Here is a 20874-nt window from a genome sequence, read left to right as displayed (position 1 = left end):
CAACGGCATGCTGTAAGATCGCCTATACTCGTGCATTGCTTGGTATCATTGTTGCAAGTGTGGCATATATTCCAGTGCGGTTTATTATTTACAAACACAAAGCTCCCATTCTGTTGGGGTGCGGTTTATATAAAATGCGTCTTATTTTCCGAAAAAATACGGTAATCAACATTAAATAGTTTAAGGAGTTGCCTTCAAAGTAACTGGAGTACAGACGTGCATCCTCCGGTTTCACCTCCAGGAAATGCCCATGTTAGTTACATGTTCTAAATCTTAGTGGGGTCATTTAAAGACCTCAGACTGCGCTGAGGTGTGAACGCTGTCAGATTTGAGGGCCATTTTCTGCTACCTTGTTTTGATTGTTTCCCTGCGGGGCTCTGCAGGGTTGTGCATGAGGAGTGGGTGGAGTTGAAGTACCATCTGTTTGAAGTCCTCCGAGGGCCCACAGTGCCATTAGAGTCAGCTCTGTCCCCTTTGTCACTGTGTCCCCATGAGACACTGTGTGGCTGCCACCCCTCCCTCCCTCCCTCCCTTCCTCCCTCCCTGCCTCCCTCCCTGCCTGACTGCCTCACTCCCTGCCTCCCTCCCTCCCTGCCTCCCGCCCTGCCTCCCTCCTTTCTCACCTCAGTCCTCTACTAATTCAATTCTTCAATCCCTATCCTTTTTTCTCAAACAACATCTATCATCTTTCTGTACCCTCCTTTGCTGGACATTTTCCCGCTTTTTCTCCTTGAGTGCCACCCTCAACACTTCCTTTTGCCTTTCTTTTTAGTGCTCTTGGTCTGCCCTCTATTGCCTCTATTCTTCCCACCTTCCCCTTTTGTCCCTGCCCATGTATTCCCATACAATCTTTCCACATCAGTGTTTGCATTTCTGTTTCCATCTGTCCTCCTCCACTCCTCTTCTCACCTCTCCTCCCCTCACCTTCTTGCTCCCTGTCGCTTGCAATTGGAAGGCAGGTGTGAATCATAAATGTTTAGGTTCTAGAATCTAGATAAACCCCATTGGTAAGCTCAACTCCCCCAGGTCTATGTGACCAAATGGCAAACATGCCTGCTTGCTGCCATTGAAATGTTCAGCTCCATTGGTTTTTGGTGGAAAAGCAATTAGGATTTTGAATCAGTTTTCAAATTAAAAAGGAATTAAATGGGCTCAGAGGTTAACCCTTTCAGGCATGGGCACCTTCCTGGACCAAGAGCAGCCTAAGCGTATTAGGAATTCCTCTTATTGAAATTAAAGGTGGCAGAGTTGACACACGATTCACCACATCACGTCTCTTTTTCCCCTGACGCTTTGAAAGGTTGTTCAAATATTAACACTCTCCTCTGGAATAGAGGTAATTGTTTTTCTTCTCTCTCTCTCCATCTTTTTTTCTGTCCTTGGGCAAAGTGACAAATCCTTCTTTGAAACTTAATGAAGTTTGAAATAGAATTCTCAGCTACAATTATCCCATCGATGCGGGCTGTCATGGGAATGATGGTGCAATCTCTGCCCAATTATGAGAGGCAGCCGAAGAGACACCTGTAACCACATAGACCCACAGGGTGTCTCTGTTAATGCCCATCTCCAATTCAATATGTTTCTAATTAATGTAGAAACATACAAAACAGAAACTAGTCTGTACTTCAGGGCCAGGGTAGAGCCTCAAATTTGAGCCACATTCTTAACTCACTGCCTCATGACACCCTTGCCTCTAACTGCTTCCCACTCTCCTGTCTCTCACCTCTCATAAAGTTATTTTCTACCTCCCCTCAAAAGCAGTGTCCCTCAACCGCCTGCTCCGTCCTCCAGTGGCATGTCTGTGCTCCAGGCTCCTCTCTCCTCCCCTGTCCCTGTAAACTGACAATAGCTGCTCTCCTCCAGCAGCCCTCCCAGCAGCCTCTAAATGGCCGCCTGATGGAGAGTGACATTTTCCCTGCACCAGGGAAAGGAACAAGGTGATCTCTCCTTTTCCTGCACAGAGTGCTCCTAATTGCCTGGTCACATTTGTGAGCCTGGCTGACAATCTCTTACAAATCAATAATTCTGCTCAGGGAGATGGTGACACAGCCTCTCACCGTGCGCACACACACACACACACACACACAACCACCCTTTACACAGACGCAGACACACTCACGGACGTACACACATACGACCATCTTAAATGGCTGCGTTTACCCATGTTACCGAGACAAATAGCTGGAGAGCAGGAGAGCATTAAGGGCAGCAGTGTAGCAGCTGAAGGATGAAATAATGGATGGTGGAAATGGCAGAAGATGCGGTGGCGCTCATTACTAAATGGACTGGGAGAGAGAACAGAGGTCAGGCAGGGAAGAGCAGAGCAGAGCGGGCAGGGTTCAGGGCTCTGTCAGAGAGCTTGTGTCGTGTGCTCATGTTGCTCTTTCAGTGAGTCTCTGTAGCGGCGCACAGATTTAATGGATGCACATTTGAAAATGTTGAAACGCCCGTGGGTTCATGTGAAACCTCCGGAACGATGGGTTTTTCACGTCTCTTCCTTGGGCTTGACCGGATCCCAAGCCCCGGCGTGGCTGTTTGCAGCAACATACAGGATGTTCAATGTGGTACACTGGGGTTTGCACATGCGTTGGTGTGTGCCTGTGCATGTGAAAACACCTCTCCATGTTTTAAGTATAAAAGGACTAACGATGTGGACCTACCTCCTGTGCCTTGGCAGGCTCAATACTAACTATGTGGCCCTACCTCCTGTGCCTTGGCAGGCTCAATACTAACGATGTGGCCCTACCTCCTGTGCCTTGGCAGGCTCAATACTAACGATGTGGCCCTACCTCCTGTGCCTTGGCAGGCTCAATACTAACTATGTGGCCCTACCTCCTGTGCCTTGGTAGGCTCAATACTAACGATGTGGACCTACCTCCTGTGCCTTGGCAGGCTCAATACTAACGTAGTGGCCCTACCTCCTGTGCCTTGGTAGGCTCAATACTAACGATGTGGCCCTACCTCCTGTGCCTTGGCAGGCTCAATACTAACGATGTGGCCCTACCTCCTGTGTCTTGGCAGGCTCGTCAGTGATGCAGGTCACAGCCAACGACTCTGACGACTACACCACGGCTAACGGGATGGTGCGCTACAGAATCCTGTCCCAGACGCCCCACACCCCCATCCCCAACATGTTCACCATCAACAGTGAGACCGGCGACATCGTAACCGTGGCAGCGGGCCTGGACAGAGAGGTAAGTGTCATAGCGAGGAGGACTGCCCTCACATGTCATCAAACGGTTCTGATCGCACACTTCGAACTGCCATTTCCATTGGGATGCATTCATTTCGCTGAAGCTTTTATCCATTGCAACGTACAATTATACCATCCTAGAATCATTCTAATGGTCTGTGGATATTCTTTACAATGTTCTGACACTAATCCAGTCTTCCACCAGGGGAATTGTGAGGTTTTGTGGTTCAATGTGTCACTTCTCTTGGAAGTGGACGCCAGCTCCAAACACCTTAAATTAATTGTTTTTCCTCAACCCTAGAGTTAGCTGCAAAGTCCCAACACAAATACAAACACAGTTACTCTCATCATGGGAATACTTCCTATTTCATTCCACTGTCATTTACATTTCACCTCCTACAGGGACCCATTTTATTGCTAATGAGATGGGCTACAAAAGGTCATTTCTGTTTATCCCAGAATGCATCAGTAAGCTGCTAACAGTTTTTCATTAGTCCAATCGGCCTGCAGAATTTCTGTGTATACACAGACACTGCTTTTGAGTTCCAAAACCCCTGTGTAGCCAAGTCAATCTACTAAAAGATTGTAAAAGACTGCCCAACATATTTTCGTACTTGCTGAATACTAGTCACAATCATGTTGCTCTTGAATAAAGTGAACAAACACACAGCAGGTAAACAGAATACGTTGAATGGAGGGAACTTTATATATTTCTCTTCCAGTACATTTTGTAGAGTGTTATGTTTGGAGCCTTGACAAGATACTAGGTAATGCAGGCCAGCACAGTGTTCCCGTTTGGAGAAGGTAGCCCCAGCAGCTGAACAGACTGAAGTAAACCTCATTAATCTAGACCCAGCAGTAGGCCAGTCCCTCCCCCACCCGCCCATGGTCCTCCCTCAAAAACTGGGGCACACCTGGGTGTTCACCCACCTGCAGTCAAGGTCACACACACACACCAACACACACACACACACACACACACATAGTATGCACAATGCACATAATGCACAGGACTACATATGCTACAGTAAACAGTTGCATAGCAAATTAATATACTTCATCAGTGAAGCTGATGTCTAATTGGAATGTAGTCATCAGGGGGTAAAGGAGGTGCCCCTCCTGCCTGACACACAGGAGGGGGTCAGAAGGACCACTACAGAGTCACTCAGAACTGATCACTCCCGAATACCAATTAGCCTCCCCGACCCCTTGACCCCAAAGGGCTGACCTCACCTATCTTCTCCCTTGAACCCAATGTTCCTGCATGTTTCAGCAAACAGGTGAACATGCAGGGCTAAGCTGTCTGTGTTGTCAGCTGTGCTCCCTAGACACATACACACATATATATTTACTGCTGGCACAAAATGTAGCAGGTAGAAAAAAGGAGGCAAATTCATGAAGAAATCCCTTCCTGGTTGGGACAGAAAAGAAAGTGAGACTGCCCAAGATTGGGCTTGATTGTGTGTGACTGATAGCTATGAGTGTGAAGGGTGTGTAAGAGCCTTGTCCTCAGGTGACTGGGTATGGCACAGCTGGCATGGGCGGTTTCCATGGCCTCTCTCCCTGGCTGGACTGGCAGTTAAGTTGTTTCTCATTACCCGAGGATGCAGCCCTCCTGGGGCCTGGATGGGCATGGCTAGGCTTGGTGCTATGTTCCAGCTTGTGCCATCTGTGGTTTAAACTGTCTTTGTCTGCTGAGGCCCACTTGCTGGACAACATAGAGTCTCTGAGCACCCACAGACTGTCCCTCCAGGTACCTGTGGTTGCCTGGCACAGCATCCGGTACCACGCCCACCAGGGAGCCGCAGGGAATTTGACCCGATGTTGATGTGTTTGTTTAGTTGTTAGTTGTTTTGTGTTTTCCTATATATGGTTCTAGGCTTTGAGGCACTGTGTAAACAGTGGAGGGAGGGAGGGAGGGAGGGAGGGAGGGAGGGAGTCTTCTTGGGATGCATGTGAGTGTCTGGCTGTTTGAGGAAAATTGTAAGCGACAGGGTAATCACTGTGGTCAGTATGAGACTGACAGGCCGGAACACAAACGACAGAACAAATACGGAAAGTGCTAGTTCACTATAGCATTCACACTCTGCATCTTTCTCACGTTCTGTCTGGCTTTGTCTAATACACAAACAAAACCCGAAAACATGAATGCTCTGGTCCAATTAATTCCAAATCACAAGTGTTTGTGGACAAAATCTTTTCATTTTGTGGTCAGGGACTGCCTGGCCCTTTTTGCCTCCAATGGCACAATCTTCTGCAAACAAGCATGCTTGGTCCCGCATTCCAAATTGCAACCATTGGACAGCTATTTTAGCAGTGTCTGTCCTTTCAGCTAGAACAGTGGGGCCTTTTTCTCTTTCTCAACTGTCTCGGGGGAGGTAACCCACCTCATTTGGTCTTTCTGAAACGGATCTCAATGTACAGCTCTGGAACTGAGTGTGAAGGTGCTCCTCTGGCCCCGGATGCCTTTCAGGCCCTCAGATTAAAGTCTGTGGTCTTTGGGTTGTGGGAAAATCGGTGCTGTTGTTCTGTCCTGAGAGGGTTTCCTTCTTCTCTGTGCTGGGCTCTAATCTTCCAAAGAGAGGTCTGCTCAGCACAGCTACAGAACTCATTAGAGACTCCTTTACCGGCTTGTTAGGACGAGGCTGTCCATGCAAGTTGGTGCTTGCGTTCTCGCTCGGCGGAGCATGATTCAGTGTGTGTGCAGTAGATGGGACATAAACTCACAACTACACTCATGTGAGAAATGAAGTGCTTCGGGGCTGGACGCCTCATTTCCCCTACCGTGTAAGAGTGACACCTGGCGTTATGCTCTCCTCCCCTCTTCATACAGCCCCCCCCCCCACACACACACACACAGACACACACAATCCTCTGAAATGGCTGGACCTCAATTAAGTATTCAAGAGAGGGACATATTAATGGTTGGCTCTATTTACTGCAGTACTCTGAGATGAGTATTGATATTTCATCTAATAAAGGGCAGCCTGCATTGAGTTTTCAATAATATAGCTTGTCAGGGACATATTAACTTGAACATACATTCATAATGTCCCTGCAAGTGACCTGAAGTGACTTTCCCTGAGTCCAAGTACTTTGCTTCTATGGTCCATCTGATATGACTGAGCAGAGATGGATAGAAAGGGAGGCAGGAAGAGAAAGTCTTTAGTTGACCCTGATCGGGGGTTGACTTGGGGGAAAGCGAGGATGACCAACATCCTGTGCTGACCCCCAGGATGTTACCTGGCGAGGTCCGCAGTGCAAACACCCATCCAGTGACGGCAGGGTTTGTAGATGGTTTGTAGAAGCCATTTTGTGCTGAATACAACAGCAGACTCTCCACTCTACACACTGACCTGTCCTTGACGGCCAGGCTGCGCTCCAACACAATGGAGGGTTTAGCCAAATGGATTAATGGAAGCATAGAGAAGCAGAGAGGCTCTGAGAGGCTTAGGCAGAGAGAGAGAGAGAGAGAGAGAGAGAGAGAGAGAGAGAGAGAGAGAGAGAGAGAGAGAGAGAGAGAGAGAGAGAGAGAGAGAGAGAGAGAGAGAGAGAGAGAGAGAGAGAGAAAAGGGGTGGAGGAAGAAAGAGCTAGAACTGTTTGGCCGGGCTCAGGCTGGAGGTGGCCGGGGACATGTTGAACTTTCAGCACCATGGACAGCACCACACTGAGATCATGTGGACAGCATAACCCTATGTGGGTACAAATAGACACACCCATGCAGTCTACATTTTCCAAGTTCAGATGTATAATTTTTTGGGGCGAGTATGCCACCTATAAACATGGTTTGTTTGCACACTATAAGGAGAACAAAAAGCAGCTTGAATGTTTCTTTCCCCCCCCTGTGGACGTATGTGCTGTGGAGGCATGTACTGCAGTCCTGCCTCTGGCTACTTTCCCACTTCCTTTTAACTGGACTAAATAATGTCCGTTCACTCTCTATGATATTTGCAGCGTCGTGGTTCTTCTTAAAGTGGCAGCGCCTCCATTAAAATGAGTGATGATCAGGGCTGCTCCCAGAGCTGAATGCGGGGACTTTTGGGCTGTAATGGATGAGCCTTTCACTGACGTTCATTGCTCCCTCATTTCACGTCACAGCCCTCACTTGGTGTCTGTGTGTTTGTGTGTGTGTGTGTGCGCGTGTGTGTGTGTGTGCGCGTGTGTGTGTGTGTGTGTGCAAATGTGCATACAAGCATGTGTGTATGCCTGCGTGCCTGTGTGCATGCAAACATGCACCCTCTCCCACATATCCTGCAATGCTATAAAAAAATGCATTTTAATTTGTTCAGTCATTCAATCTTCCTTTAGTCCCTTAATTCTCACTCTGCTGTTGTGCTGACATAATGATACATAACTCTTTGTTCCGTTTCCAGAAAGTGTCCCAGTATACCATCATAGTGCAGGCCACCGACATGGAGGGGAACCTGAACTTTGGTCTTTCCAACACGGCCACGGCCCTCATCTCTGTCACAGACATCAACGACAACCCCCCAGAGCTGACCGCTAGGACGGTGAGTAAAGTCCCCTTTAACTGCATACACACACTCAGAGGGCAGTTTGGCTCCAGGACATGTGTCCCCCTGACGTGACAGGTGGTAGCCCAGGTGAAGGACTGTCTGCTCCACGCAGCAGTAGAGGGGCACCGTCTCTTCCACTCATCCAGAATCTGCACTGCATTCCAAATCCCAACAAGCGAACAAAGAGAAAAGTGTCAAGATGACTCAGAAACCACGGAAATAGAAAGACGAAAGGGGACACAGAGATTTGGAGTCGAAGAAACCGAGCCAGAGAGGGTTGGAGCGACATATGGAGGGATGGAGATTGAGGGAGGGCCGAGAGAGATCACAGGCATGCTGTTTGGTGATGAGGGCGGCCCTCCTCCTCCCTTTCTCTGCCAGCAGTCCCTCTGGTGTTCCTGGGTTGTCTGCAGGCATCTGGTCTCATTCTGGTACAGACAGGCTGACAGACAGGAGACAGGCAGACTACAGTTGGCCTACTTTACTGTCTCCTACTGTGTGTGTGTGTTTTCTTGTCCAGTCATCTGCAGAGAGAGGGGTGGGTCGACGTCACACACTGTGGATCAGTGTGCCTGTGGTGGGGCACCATGAATGTCTGCCAGCGCAGTTACAGCCTCACGCTCAGACGAGAGTTCCCAGCTAGCAGAACTAGATTTGGCAGAACAAGAACGCAAACAATCTAGTCCTGTCTGTGTGTCTCTTTCTCTGTTTCCATCCATCTGTGTATGTATCTCGACTTGTCTCTGTGGCCTCAGGGGAATAGGGGAACCATCTCGGCTTGGCCCCACTCTCTCTGCTCCGAACTAACTGTGCAGGGCAGTATAGTGTTGGTGTGTGAATGGGCCCAGATAGACAACTAAAGACATACTGCATGTGTAGCATGAAATGACATCCAAAGACAAGATACAGGAATGTTTGGGCCATTTAGTTTCTATATTCATTAACGTGGGCTTTTTCGGTGATAGGACAGGTCTTTTTCCGACACAGCATCACCTGCACACACACATGCACACACTCGCAAACGCATTCACTCACCCAGTTTCTGGCAAGGAAAGTCGTTTTATCCAGATGCTGTTTTTCTTTGGATATCAATCCTTTTCCAATCCTTCCCACACAGCCAACTAGTCTTGGAGCAGTTCAGTAATTATTTGTGTATGACAGACGCTGGGAAGAATGCACATCTCTCTACGGGAGATGGTGAGAAAACATAAGCACGCTAATTAAGTGAAATTGCTTGCGGGGGCGTAAACCAAGCACATATACAGCTTCTAATTTGAAAAAAGCCAAATGTTTTATTCATTTGGGTACACGGGCATGAATATGAGAGTGTGATGTTCATCATTATGTGAAAAACAAAAAGACAATGGTACTTGCCACAACTCATTAGTCTGTATTCAGGGTTTGTAAGAATGTCTTCTGTCTCCTCTTGTGTTATCATGATGTTATCTCATCAAGTGCATATCACTGTAAAACTAAACTCTAGAACTATACGAAATAGAGGATTTGAAGCGGAGGTGTGTAGGTTTAAACACACAGCACAGCTTTTGTGTAGTTTGTTTATTGGAGCAGCCATGGAGCAGCAATTGCAGTACTACCGCAACAAAATGTGTCAGCTGTCTTTGATGCTGCAAAATGTGGCATGTATCTAACGTCACATTGAAATGACAGATAATAGACTCATTTCCGTGGCCAGTGGGGATGACTGTTTTTATGACGAGGGTGTAATGGCCCATTCACACTGATGCATCAAGGCAGCTCAATCTGGTTTGATCCACGTCCTCTCAGAGGCCATTACTGCCCTGGGAGGGACAAAGTCTCCAAAATCTCACATAGGCATGTTTTTTGTTTCTGTATATTACAGTCATGTTCATATTTTGTTAAGTGCTAATGTGGACCCTGGCAGGCCGGCTTCACATGGCGTCTCGGTCCATGGAGTGATTTACTTATGTCACTGAGAAGGTGACGTGGTCCTCCGGTAGGTTCTCTACCTCACTGTCCAGATTGTGATCTGTTCTACCTCATGGAAAATCCATGACTCTAAATACTATTGTTTTCCATAGCACCTGCTATGCTCAAGGGTGCGGACTCTTTGGCAAGTTCTCTTATCCTGTTTCTACCAATATGTTATCCTCTCGCTCCATTTTACTCTCTCTCTGTCTCTCTCTCTCTCTGGTCCCTTTACTCTCTCTCTCTCTCTCTGGTCCCTTTACTCTCTCTCTCTCTGGTCCCTTTACTCTCTCTCTCTCTCTGGTCCCTTTACTCTCTATCTCTCTCTGGTCCCTTTTACGCTCTTTCTCTCTCTCTCTCTCGCTCTATCTCTCTCTCTGTCTCTCTCTCTCTCTCTCTCTCTCTCTCTCTCTCTCTCTCTCTCTCTCTCTCTCTGTTTGTCCTTCTTTCATGGTTGTCAAACCAGCTTGGATGAGGATGCAAATGAAGTCGAGAAGCCCACACACCAGAAAGAATGTGCATATATAATTAGTTATGTGCTTATCAATGTGGTGATGTTGGGGGAGAGAAGGTGGAGAGATGCGAGGTGGGGGGACAAGGGAGCTGGGGAGGGGGGGGGGGGGTGTTGGATGCGGCCCCAGTGCCGTGATGAAGCCATTACAGTGAATAGCAGCTGGCAGACACACACCATAAACCAGTTAACGCATCACCAGAGGAAATAGGGATAACTGTCACAATCAGAGCATTGTGTGTCAGTGTCTGTGTGTGGGAATGTGTGTGTGTGTGACTGTGGGTGGGTGTGTGTGTGTGTCTGTTGACATACATATATGTGAGCTTGCGCGTGTTTACCCCTCTTCAGTGGTACTAGATGACCTGTCCTGTGGTTATTATCAGGGTTTTACTTGAGACTCATGAGACACAGGAAAGTAACTAAGACAGAGTCGTTTTAGATTGGAATAATGATAAAGATCATTACCCCAACACTGTTTTTGCCATCAACTTAATTACTGTACTCATTTAAATGAATATTAGGACTAACATTTTTTATGTGCTGCGCTAGAATTAAATCTGGGAAACTCTTAATTGAACAAATTCATTTGTTTGAATAATGAGCCTCATGCAAAAATATATTCAGTAGAATTGGATACAACATTACTGTAATGATAGGAGTGTTCTCTGATACAAATTCATTCTAATCTTTTTTCTACCCTCCCTCCCTCCCTTCCTCCTTCACTGCCTGTAGTTTTCGGGAGAGGTACCTGAGAACAAGGTTAATGTGGTGGTGACCAACCTGACGGTGATTGACAGGGACCAGCCTCACAGCCCTAACTGGAATGCTGTGTACAGGATCATCAACGGAGATCCCTCTGGACACTTCAGCATCCGCACCAACCCCATCAGCAATGATGGCATGGTCACCGTGGTTAAGGTAAGGGGGGGGGGGACTGATTTAGAGAGAGAGACCAGGGGGACTGATTTATTTGTGGTTCTCTATTAATCAGTGGCATCACATCTCTCTCTGTATCTTCCACCACATCCCACCCTAGCCGGTGGACTTTGAGATGAACCGGGCCTTTATGCTGTCAGTGGTGGTGTCCAACCAGGCCCATCTGGCCAGTGGGATCCAGTCGTCCCTCCAGTCCACGGCTGGGGTCACCATCTCAGTTCAGGATGTCAACGAGCCCCCTGTGTTTCCCGTCAACCCCAAGCTCATCCGCTTCGAGGAGGGCGTTCCAGCAGGGACCACCGTCACTGTGTTTGCTGCCACTGACCCTGACCACTTTATCCACCAGACCGTCAGGTAGGGTCCTGACAACAGCCATATGCCCTCAAATACAAATACACCAGCTACAGACCTTTTCTATAGTACTTATTATATATAATAATTATAATTAATATATTTTTATTATATACACTGGCCATGTACATGTGTATATACTGTGTATAAATGCACTCCTATATATAAATGTGTATACCAGTGTAAAAGACGTGATCACGCAACCGCCCGTCACTGGACTTGAACACAGCACCACAGACTCTGCACGTGTGACCACTACCAGCTACACCAACACAAAGCTAGCTACTGACTGGCGCGATGGTCTGTGAATATACTCACATGTGCTACACCAGACCTTTAAAACCCTGCACATCGACACTTCAGAACCTCACACATCTCTGACTAAGCCCAGGAGAGAAACTGAACTTTATGATATGTCCAGGTTGATCACACACTGGCCTATGTCTCCGCTGTGACATTCTAAACTGATCCCGTCGAGGACCAAGGTCCAATGGTTTCTTTTTTGCCTAGAGACGAGGGTGGAGGGGTCAGTGTGTAATGAGCTGAACTGTGGAGTTGTTCCTCACAGTCACCCCATTCCTCTCAGTCCTGATCGATCCTCTGAGTGTGGGCCTGTGCTCCCGGAGCTGGATGGCATGGCGGGCACGTTGCCAGCCCAGCATCGAGCCAGCGTGGCCTTACCGGGGAGAAGTCCCACATCCCCACAGAGTCAAAGGGCATCCCGCCACTCCCTTCCAAGATGCTACATAAATCAATTCCACTTAATGGCAGGGAGACCTTCATTGCAGAATGTTGTAGAATTGAGTGGCAGAAGATAAACTGGCAAATTTTATGACACAGGGCTTTTTCTTAATGGATTTAGTCATGCAAACTAAATCTGTTATGTTGTTTACTCCTCTGAGAGAGAAAACCCTTCTCTCCTGCTCTCCCCCCTCTCTCTCTCTATCTCTCTCTCTCTCTCTCTCTCTCTCTCTCTCTCTCTCTGTTGACCCTATTGTCTGTCTCAGTTATTGATGGATGCTCCAAGCTACTTTCTCTTACAGAGGTAGTCTGGCAGCAGACAGCCTCATCTCCACTGCTTGATTCACTTATTTGACCTCCCATACGCACAACAAGAAAACTGTATGTGTGGGTATATTTGTGTGGGTTGGGCCTTTTTCTATGGCTGGAGTGGAGAGGGTGGATAAGCTTGCCAGCTGATTTCTAACATTTGTAAAGTGAGGTCACGAGTGGATGTTGCTCTGCCCCAACAGCTGTGTGGCCTTTCCCATTTGCCAACTGGGTGTCAGAGGGAGCGAGAGCTCCCCTCAGATGGCACAACAGCACAGAGAGGGTTGACACAACCACACACACGTCTCCCAGAACGCCCTGTTTCACCTGCCAACAAACATCACATCCAGGCTGAATCCTGAGTCTGTTTACGTGGCTGCCTGTGACATGTGTTGCTATTTTCTCAGTAATCCCTTCACTCAGTATACCGAAATGCTATTCTACCCTTCTAACTCCATGGTTTGCGAGGGTGACAGTGTGTCATTAGCGGGAGCCAGATTTAGCTCTGCCATTATTTCCCCCATGTTTCAGTAGCACCTACTAACCTGTGTTAACTTCCAACACATTGTTCCCATCATCACACCATCTTCGTCCTGTGCACCTGATTTACACGCACGTCTACTTCTCTCACCTCTCTCTTTTCCTTTCTTCTTTTTATCGTTCTCCGGCACGTTTTCTCTCTCCTCCTCCTCTTTCGCTCCCCCCCTCTGTCCTCGTCTCTTTCTTCAAGTGTCTAAGCAAGAATATTGACATACATCTGTGAATTCATGTTGAGTACAAGCCCATGCAACTTTCTAGCAATTAACCTTTGCACATCTGCTGCACTCTCAGACATAGCACTTCATTTGCAGCACTCATAACAAGTACTCTTCAGTACCAAAATAAGTTGTTTACAACAAATGGCCCTTAGAAGTTAATTCTCAACTTGCAAGGCGCAGGTTTATATCGGTTGATGAATTTGTTCTTTAAAATAACATCCTGTTGGGAATAATAAACTTACATACAGAATGTAGTTTGCCACATCTTACGGTGAAACGAGGCGTTTAGAAGGCATTCTATTCTACACTATTCTTCTCTTTCCTTGTACTGTGTGCTATGTGCTACTCCAGTGGTTTATTTGTTGTTAACCAGATAGAGGTGGTCTGTGCATCTGTCTTTGAGAGCAGGTACTCCAAGCTATCTGACCCGGCCAACTGGCTGAGAATCAACAGGACCAACGGTCAGATCACCACCTTGGCTCAGCTTGACAGGGAGTCCTTCTATGTCAAAAACAACATCTATGAGGCCACCTTCCTGGCTGTGGACAATGGTAAGTCTGGTAAGTGAGTGTGAGTGTGGCTATGAGTGAAACTGGGTACTTTACAGGGAAACAACAAGTGGATTGTGGAGCTCTGTGTGTGTGTGTGTGTGTGTGTGTGCATGTGTTGATGTGAGTTTGAGTGTGTGTATGTGCATGTGTGTGTGTGTGTGTGTGTGTGTGTGTGTGTATGTGTTACCTGCTCTACTTACCAGACAGAGTGTTACCCTAGCTGCTGTAGCCATCAATGAAATAAGACCAATCAAGCCCAACCATTTTAGATGGAGGCGCTTACTTACTGTACCTGAGAGGGTGAATGCCCAGCTGTATTCATCAATGAAAGTAATGAAAGGATTGGTCTGGGACTTGCAAGCCGCATTGCTCTTGATAGCATACAAAATAGAGTTTAGCCCAACAAGAGGTTGACTACATATTGATTCCAAACCTCGATTTCTGCAGGAGGATACCTACTTTGCATAACATTCTCTTTACTTATTTTGCTCAATCGAAAAGGGAGTGCGACAAAACATCTAGCCAATCATAACTGACTAGGCAGTTGTTGACTCTGGCAAGCAGAGGCAGTGGACCTTTACATGGTTTTTCCGTTTGATGCTGTCTGATAGAAAATCCAGTTTAAACTGTTCCAGTGCTGTGACTGAATGAGCTCCAGTTTGGATAAACTCTTACTTATCAAGTAGAAAGAGTTTGGCACTGATTATTAATGATGTGTGTTAGTCTGCCAGCCACAACTTTGCAGCCCATGCCAAAATATAACTTCTCAAATGCTGCCTGTAGGCTATTGTTAGTGAGAGTATTGTTATCCAAAATAATTGTGTTCAAATCGTATTTATTTTGTACTTTCATTCAAGTATAAAAACGAATTGTAAAACTTTCATTTCTAACTGTCATTACTAACTTACTATCAAGGTGATGGTATTGTCATACAGTGGCTGCACCTCTCTCTCTCTCTCCCCCTCTCTTGTCTTGTTCTGTTTCTCTATCTTCCTCTCTCTCTCTCTTCCTCCCATTTCTCGCCACTCTGTCCTTTCATCATTATCTTTAATCTGCCTCCTTTTCCAAATTACTTCCTCCAGGTGAAGTTGACTTCAGATCCAAAGATTTTCCTTGTCAGGTGTTGCATTCTCACCTCTCTGTCTTTCTCCTTCTGTCCTTCCTCTCCCAGGTTCTCCTCCAGCTAGTGGAACAGGCACCCTGCAGATCTACCTGATAGACGTGAATGACAACACTCCAGTGCTGATTCCCAAAGAGGCGCAGGTGTGTGAGCGGGCCAGACCCAACTCCAGGGTGAACATCACAGCCTCGGACGCCGATGCCGACCCCAACGTGGGCCCGTTCGTCTTCGAGCTTCCCTCCTTCCCGCAGAGCGTCCGCCGGAACTGGACCATCTCCCGCCTCAGTGGTGAGTCAACGCCAGATGCTATTTTAGAACCCTTTCTGTGTGGAACCATAGCCTTGCTGTTTGTAGGACCTCGGCCTGACCTCGCGCTCTGTGTACTGGGGGATGAGGAAGTCAGGCGTGGCAGTCAGAAGGCTCACAGGGACACAATGCCACCTGCTCATGTGGACAGATGACCTTCCGTTTGTGATAAATGAGATCAATTCATCTCCCTGTGCTCTGACTGACAAGATGCCATCCTCATAGATGAATGAGTTGTGATAAGGCAAAATAAGATCCAGAGTCCTAATGTTTTATCCCAGTAAGTCCACCTGCTTCCCCCTGACCTCTTTCCGTGCTCTCTACGTGTGTGACGATGACTATGCCCCGCTCACGCTGACTGGTGTGATCTGTGTGTGTGTGTGTGTGTCTCTGCTCTCATAGGTGATTACGCCCAGCTGAGACTCAGGATCCCCCACCTGGAAGCGGGGGTGTACGACATTCCAGTGACCGTGTCGGACTCGGGGAACCCGCCCCTGTCCAACAGGTCTGTGATCCGGGTGAAGGTGTGTCCCTGTGACGAGGATGGAGACTGCACCACCACAGGAGCTGTAGCCGCCGCCGGCCTGGGCACTGGAGCCATCATAGCCATCCTCATCTGTATCATCATTCTGCTTAGTGAGTGGAACACACTCACTCACACTGACCGCCACAGGGGGCTCCAACCCTGCTCCTGGAGAGCTGCCTGCCTGTTGGTTTTGGATCCTTGGTTCATTATTAGAATCAGGTGTGGGAGGTTCGTTTCACAGGCAGGTAGCTCTCCAGGAAAAGGTTTGTAGACCTCTGACCTGGCAGTCAGGGGTCTACCTCTGCCAGTATTTTGTTGGACATTTTCTACATTTTGTTGTTTATTATATTTACTGTATGGACCTGCCCACCAAAGTAAATTCATTGTTTGTGACCACTTACTTGGCAATTAAACACTATTCTGATTCTGATGCATGAATACATACATAAATACATACATACACTCTGTAGATACTGTAGATAATGCAATAATTGAAAGTAAATTGCGTGTGTGTTGCAGCCATGGTGCTGTTCTTCGTGATGTGGATGAAGGGGAGAGAGAAGGAGCGTCAGGCCAAACCTCTCCTGATCGATCCGGAGGACGATGTCAGAGACAACATCCTGAAATACGACGAAGAGGGAGGAGGAGAGGAGGACCAGGTCCGCCACACATACACACACACAGGTAACACAAGTCACTCCCATGAGACCATCTGTCTGAGCTCCCCTGTGCTGTCCCACGCAGGACTATGACCTGAGCCAGCTGCAGCAGCCTGAGTCTCTGGACCACATCATCAGCAAGCCAGCGGGGGTGCGCAGGGTGGACGAGAGGCCTGTCATCTCAGAGTCTCAGTACCCTGTCAGACCTAGCCTGCCCCACCCCGGAGACATAGGAGACTTCATAAACGACGTGCGTTCACCCTTACATATCCTCAGCTGTGACCAGTCTTTACTAGCCTGTACGCTCTCGTGATCGGGATATAGAGCCTGTTTGGAGGGATGTGGTGGTGGTTGTTGTAGAGCCAGCTGTCTAACCCACCTCTGTGCGTGTTACAGGGTCTGCGGGCAGCTGACAACGACCCCACGGCCCCGCCCTACGACTCCCTGCTGGTGTTTGACTACGAGGGCAGCGGCTCCACGGCCGGCTCCGTCAGCTCCCTCAACTCCTCCAGCTCAGGAGACCAGGACTACGACTACCTCAACGACTGGGGGCCGCGCTTCAAGAAGCTGGCCGACCTCTACGGGGGAGGGGATGACGATTGAGAGGGTGGGGGTGGAAGGCAGGGGGCGGGGCGGGGCGGGGCGGGATTACGGAGGGGGCAGGGAGGGGTAGATGTGTGAGGCGCCCAGAAACCACACACGGGGCCCACGAAGAGCTCCTGAGATACTGTAGGTCCACGGTAGACGTGAGGACTGGACCAGTAGGCTGTTCTAGAACATGCCTTAGTGACCTCACAAGGTTCTGCTGCAACTCAAATGTACTCTGGCTTTTTTTTCGTGGCAAGTTTTCAGTGTATAGTTTACTTTGTTTTTCAATCCACTGGAGGAGTGTGGAGATGAAGAGAGACCCTTCTGAGAGTGGTGATCCTCGTTTACTTGCTTGGTAAAAAGGAACATCTTGTCCACTTTCTTTGTGACCGAATGTTACAAAAAAGGCACTCTTGAACTCTTTCTCTCCCCTTTGTCAACTTGAATTTAATTAGAACAGAAGCACTGTCGTTTATAAAGTGCCTTTTGTGGTGTGTTTTGTACGGGACTCCTGTTATCTCAGGGTGGGTTGCCATTTGAGCAGTTTCAGGCAAGTACTCTCAAAACCCCCCGCCATGACCTGCTAAGCCCCCCTCCTGATCACTACGTTGCTGACAGACCAACCCTGCAGCAACACAGAGATGACAGAAAGGAAGAAGCGACACTATCAGGGTGGACTGGACTGCAGATGACCGTCAGCCAATACAGTAGATTCTGAACTCTGGCCAGTTGGAGGGTTTTGGGATGGAGTGGAGCAGCAGATTTGTCCATCGCTGGGCTATTCTCTGACTTTCAGGAGCATTGTCTACTCAATGCCACTTGCTATGTGTGATTGTTTTTATAACTGTGGGGGGTTTCTAACTCAGCAGAGAATGCCTGCCTTTTCTTTACAAAACCATGAGTCTAGGAGCCTGTATACGTTCAGATGCTTGCCTGCCCTGTACGGTTTTGTGTTGTTTTTCACACTGTAAAGCTTGTATAGGCATGATCTGACTAGTCAGTCGATATGACAGTGGCTCTTGAAATGGCTTGGATTGAAAGACCTGGAAGCATCTGAAGGATTTTTCTTGCCTTGAACATTACCTTTTTTTTAGGTCAACAAAACTATTAAGAGGTGCATGATTTTTTTGTTTTCCAAAATGTTTTACTCAACGCACTTGTTACTATGTGGTGAGAATGTGAAGGTAGTCCGCAAACTATATGAATATACTCTGTATAAAGACACACAAAAAAAGAAAATACTGTAAGATACCTATTTTTGAAGTATTAATGACAACATTTGCTGCTCTCTTGCTCTTCAGTGGCTGATGTGTTGGCCAGGCCATTTTCAATGTGTGTGCGCGTGTTGGTTGTTTAAAAAAGAAAAATCAATTTTGGTTCAAATGATGTAGATTTCATTCGGTTTCTGCTGTTTTTTTTTATTTGAAGGTTGTTTTCTAAGATTTAAGGAAAGCTTTGTTATACTCCTGTTTTTATATGTCAGATGCAGCCCTCTTTTCTCGTGTCTTTGACATAAGCATTCCTTCTCTTAGTCTTCAGGACTAAGGAAGGCTTCACAGCCATGCCTGCCGATAGTTGTTCAATTATTCAGTGTATCTGAATTCTTTTCTTCATTCATCTAGATACTGGATATGTGCTTTAGAAAATAAATGAGACATGTTTCAAAACTTCTTACACCCATCCTTTGATTATATCACTGTTGGTAGGATCAACTGAATTCCGTTCATGTTTACTCATTTTGTGTTTTCATTTCCATCGCTTGGAGTTCGACGAAGGAGAATTACGATACTTCTTGTGACGATGATCCGTCATGAACCTGGCACCCATCCCTACTACTGCTCTATGCAGACTTGAGCGAGTTGGAGTCCTCAGCCTAGGTCAAGTATGTGTGTGTCCAGCCCTGTGATTTCAATTAGTCAGCTGAGGCACCAAAAAACCCGCTGGGGATTTAAAGGGTTTTAATCCTCCCCGGCTGTGTGTCTATCAATTAGCCACACCATTAATCCCCAGGACGTAATCTCATTAGATAGAGCGCCTTTAATGAGACACCCAAAGAGAGGGGGAGAAGAAGCGAGAGGACTAAATGAAGGCCTGTGGAGATCTTCCAGGTTGGCTCTGTGGAAGACTGATGATGACGATGGATGAAACAGAGGGTCAACAGAGAGAGGGAACGAGAAAGTCGACTGGGAGGCAGAGCGCAACTTTTCGAACAAGAGCGGGGCCGATGCAAAACACTGCCCCTTTAAACACTGTTGAAAAAGATTCAGAAATAGATATGAGCGTGTCTACTTTGACCAAGCTTGAAAGAGTGAGAGAGAGGCGTACAGAGTGAGGGAGAAGGACGCGAGAGAGATTAGGTGGGCTGAAATGCGGTGAGACCATGCTGGGGTAGAAAATGAAAGCTATGCTGGCTCCTCGACTAATCCCTCCACTCAAGGAAACCACAGTAGTGGCAACGTAATGAACCTTCTGTACAGTCAGACAGCCTATGGCCGGGGGTTCTTGTGCGGCACCATCAGCATTCTGTATGCTGCATGCTTGAGACTGTATGTGAGCAGAGAATGGCGATGTCCTCTCTGGGCTTCAAGTTTAGCTTCATTAGGAAGTCAGAAGTGGCTCCATTGGTCCAGTGAGAGGGGGAGAAGCTATTGCTTGAGTAGCTTTGTTGATGAATGGTGTGCCCACCAAGAGCTTAGTTCTTGGTCAGGGGCCAGCAGTTTGTGTTTTGTAAATAAACTTCTCCTTTTCAAATGCATCTAGCTGCTCTTTTCATTTCCTCCCCATAAAGGTCCATGTCTCCCGGGCCAGCAGTTGGAACAATCCAATCTAGAAATGACTCAGACCGCCAAGTTTTGGTGGTGGAACCTGCTGGGTAATTGACTGTTTACAATTTAGTGCTGATGGGGCTGCCTCCGTTCAGACAAGCACTGGGAGGCACTTGTTTGCCAGGTCTGTTTTGCTGATACAGCAGAACCCTCCTGCTATTTTAAGACCAGGTCATGAATAAGATAAAAGCAGGAGAATCAATTGGATGTTACTGCTCCGAGTGGTGAGTCCGTGCTGTGCCCTACCTCCATCTGTCATGCGGACGTCGACATGATAGATTGGTGAGAACGACAGAACAAACCTCTGATGGAGTCACTGTCATGGTGAGGAGAACCCAGCTGTCAAACTCTTCGTTTCTATAGAAACATGAATCCAGTCGCAGACAAAGGGGCTTGCTTCATTACATTTCTACGGGCTTTTTAACCAGCCACTGCTGTCCTGTGGGAACTTTTGCTCCGCTATCTTCTTCTCTGTCCTCTGATTCCGTCTACTCCCATCTTCTATTGTTCAGCAGCCCGTCAGGTGTGCGGACCGTTCATATACATTGTACATACATCGCTGAGTGATTAGTATGAATGAATGATTTCTACCACGTGTAGTAGTAGTAAGTGAATCAGGGTAATTATATTACGATAACATGATGGAGAGTTATGTCAACACAGCCTGCCTTGACTACTGAAGGCTAGTTAGTTATGTCTGCATTTGCCTGATGAGCATCCAAGAATTCTCTCAGCTGGGGGATTGAGATGTGTTTCCATCAAAGAGACTCATAAAACGACTTGTGCATTATTCATTAATTTACTGCTGAACCTTGAAAAAAGGTAAAAGTGCTTCAAGGTGAGATGGATGTTTAGGTAAATGCAATGCAGTGAATCTGGTGCATTTTCACAAGGAGCTTTTTATTCCAGAGGCTGACTCACTTGGGACATGCTTGGGAATTTTAGATTGTTTTGTAAGAACACTTTTATTTTGAAGAGAACTGCATTGTATGTGGGCTCTGGCATAATATACCAAACCCTCCCCATTCCAAACCA

General features: G+C 47.3%; 1 protein-coding gene across 2 annotated transcripts in view; it reads left to right on the top strand.

Annotated features, from left to right (window-relative positions):
- Nucleotides 1–17029, top strand: part of cdh4 (cadherin 4, type 1, R-cadherin (retinal)) — a 118613-nt gene extending 101584 nt beyond the window's left edge. The window contains exons 8-17 of one of the 2 annotated variants that reach the window (XM_062462410.1): nt 3022–3194; nt 7568–7705; nt 10902–11087; nt 11206–11459; nt 13673–13815; nt 14987–15223; nt 15644–15877; nt 16287–16426; nt 16512–16676; nt 16823–17029. In XM_062462410.1, coding sequence (XP_062318394.1) covers nt 3022–3194; nt 7568–7705; nt 10902–11087; nt 11206–11459; nt 13673–13815; nt 14987–15223; nt 15644–15877; nt 16287–16426; nt 16512–16676; nt 16823–17029 — 1877 coding nt within the window. Of the gene's footprint in view, nt 1–3021; nt 3195–7567; nt 7706–10901; nt 11088–11205; nt 11460–13672; nt 13825–14986; nt 15224–15643; nt 15878–16286; nt 16427–16511; nt 16677–16822 lie in introns of both variants that reach the window. The other variant, XM_062462401.1, reaches the window with a different exon arrangement.
- The last annotated feature ends 3845 nt before the right edge of the window (nt 17030–20874 follow it).

The sequence above is a fragment of the Osmerus eperlanus genome, chromosome 1 (genome assembly GCF_963692335.1).
Source record: "Osmerus eperlanus chromosome 1, fOsmEpe2.1, whole genome shotgun sequence".
NCBI lineage: Eukaryota > Metazoa > Chordata > Actinopteri > Osmeriformes > Osmeridae > Osmerus > Osmerus eperlanus.
This window is presented reverse-complemented; position numbering and strand designations above follow the sequence as displayed.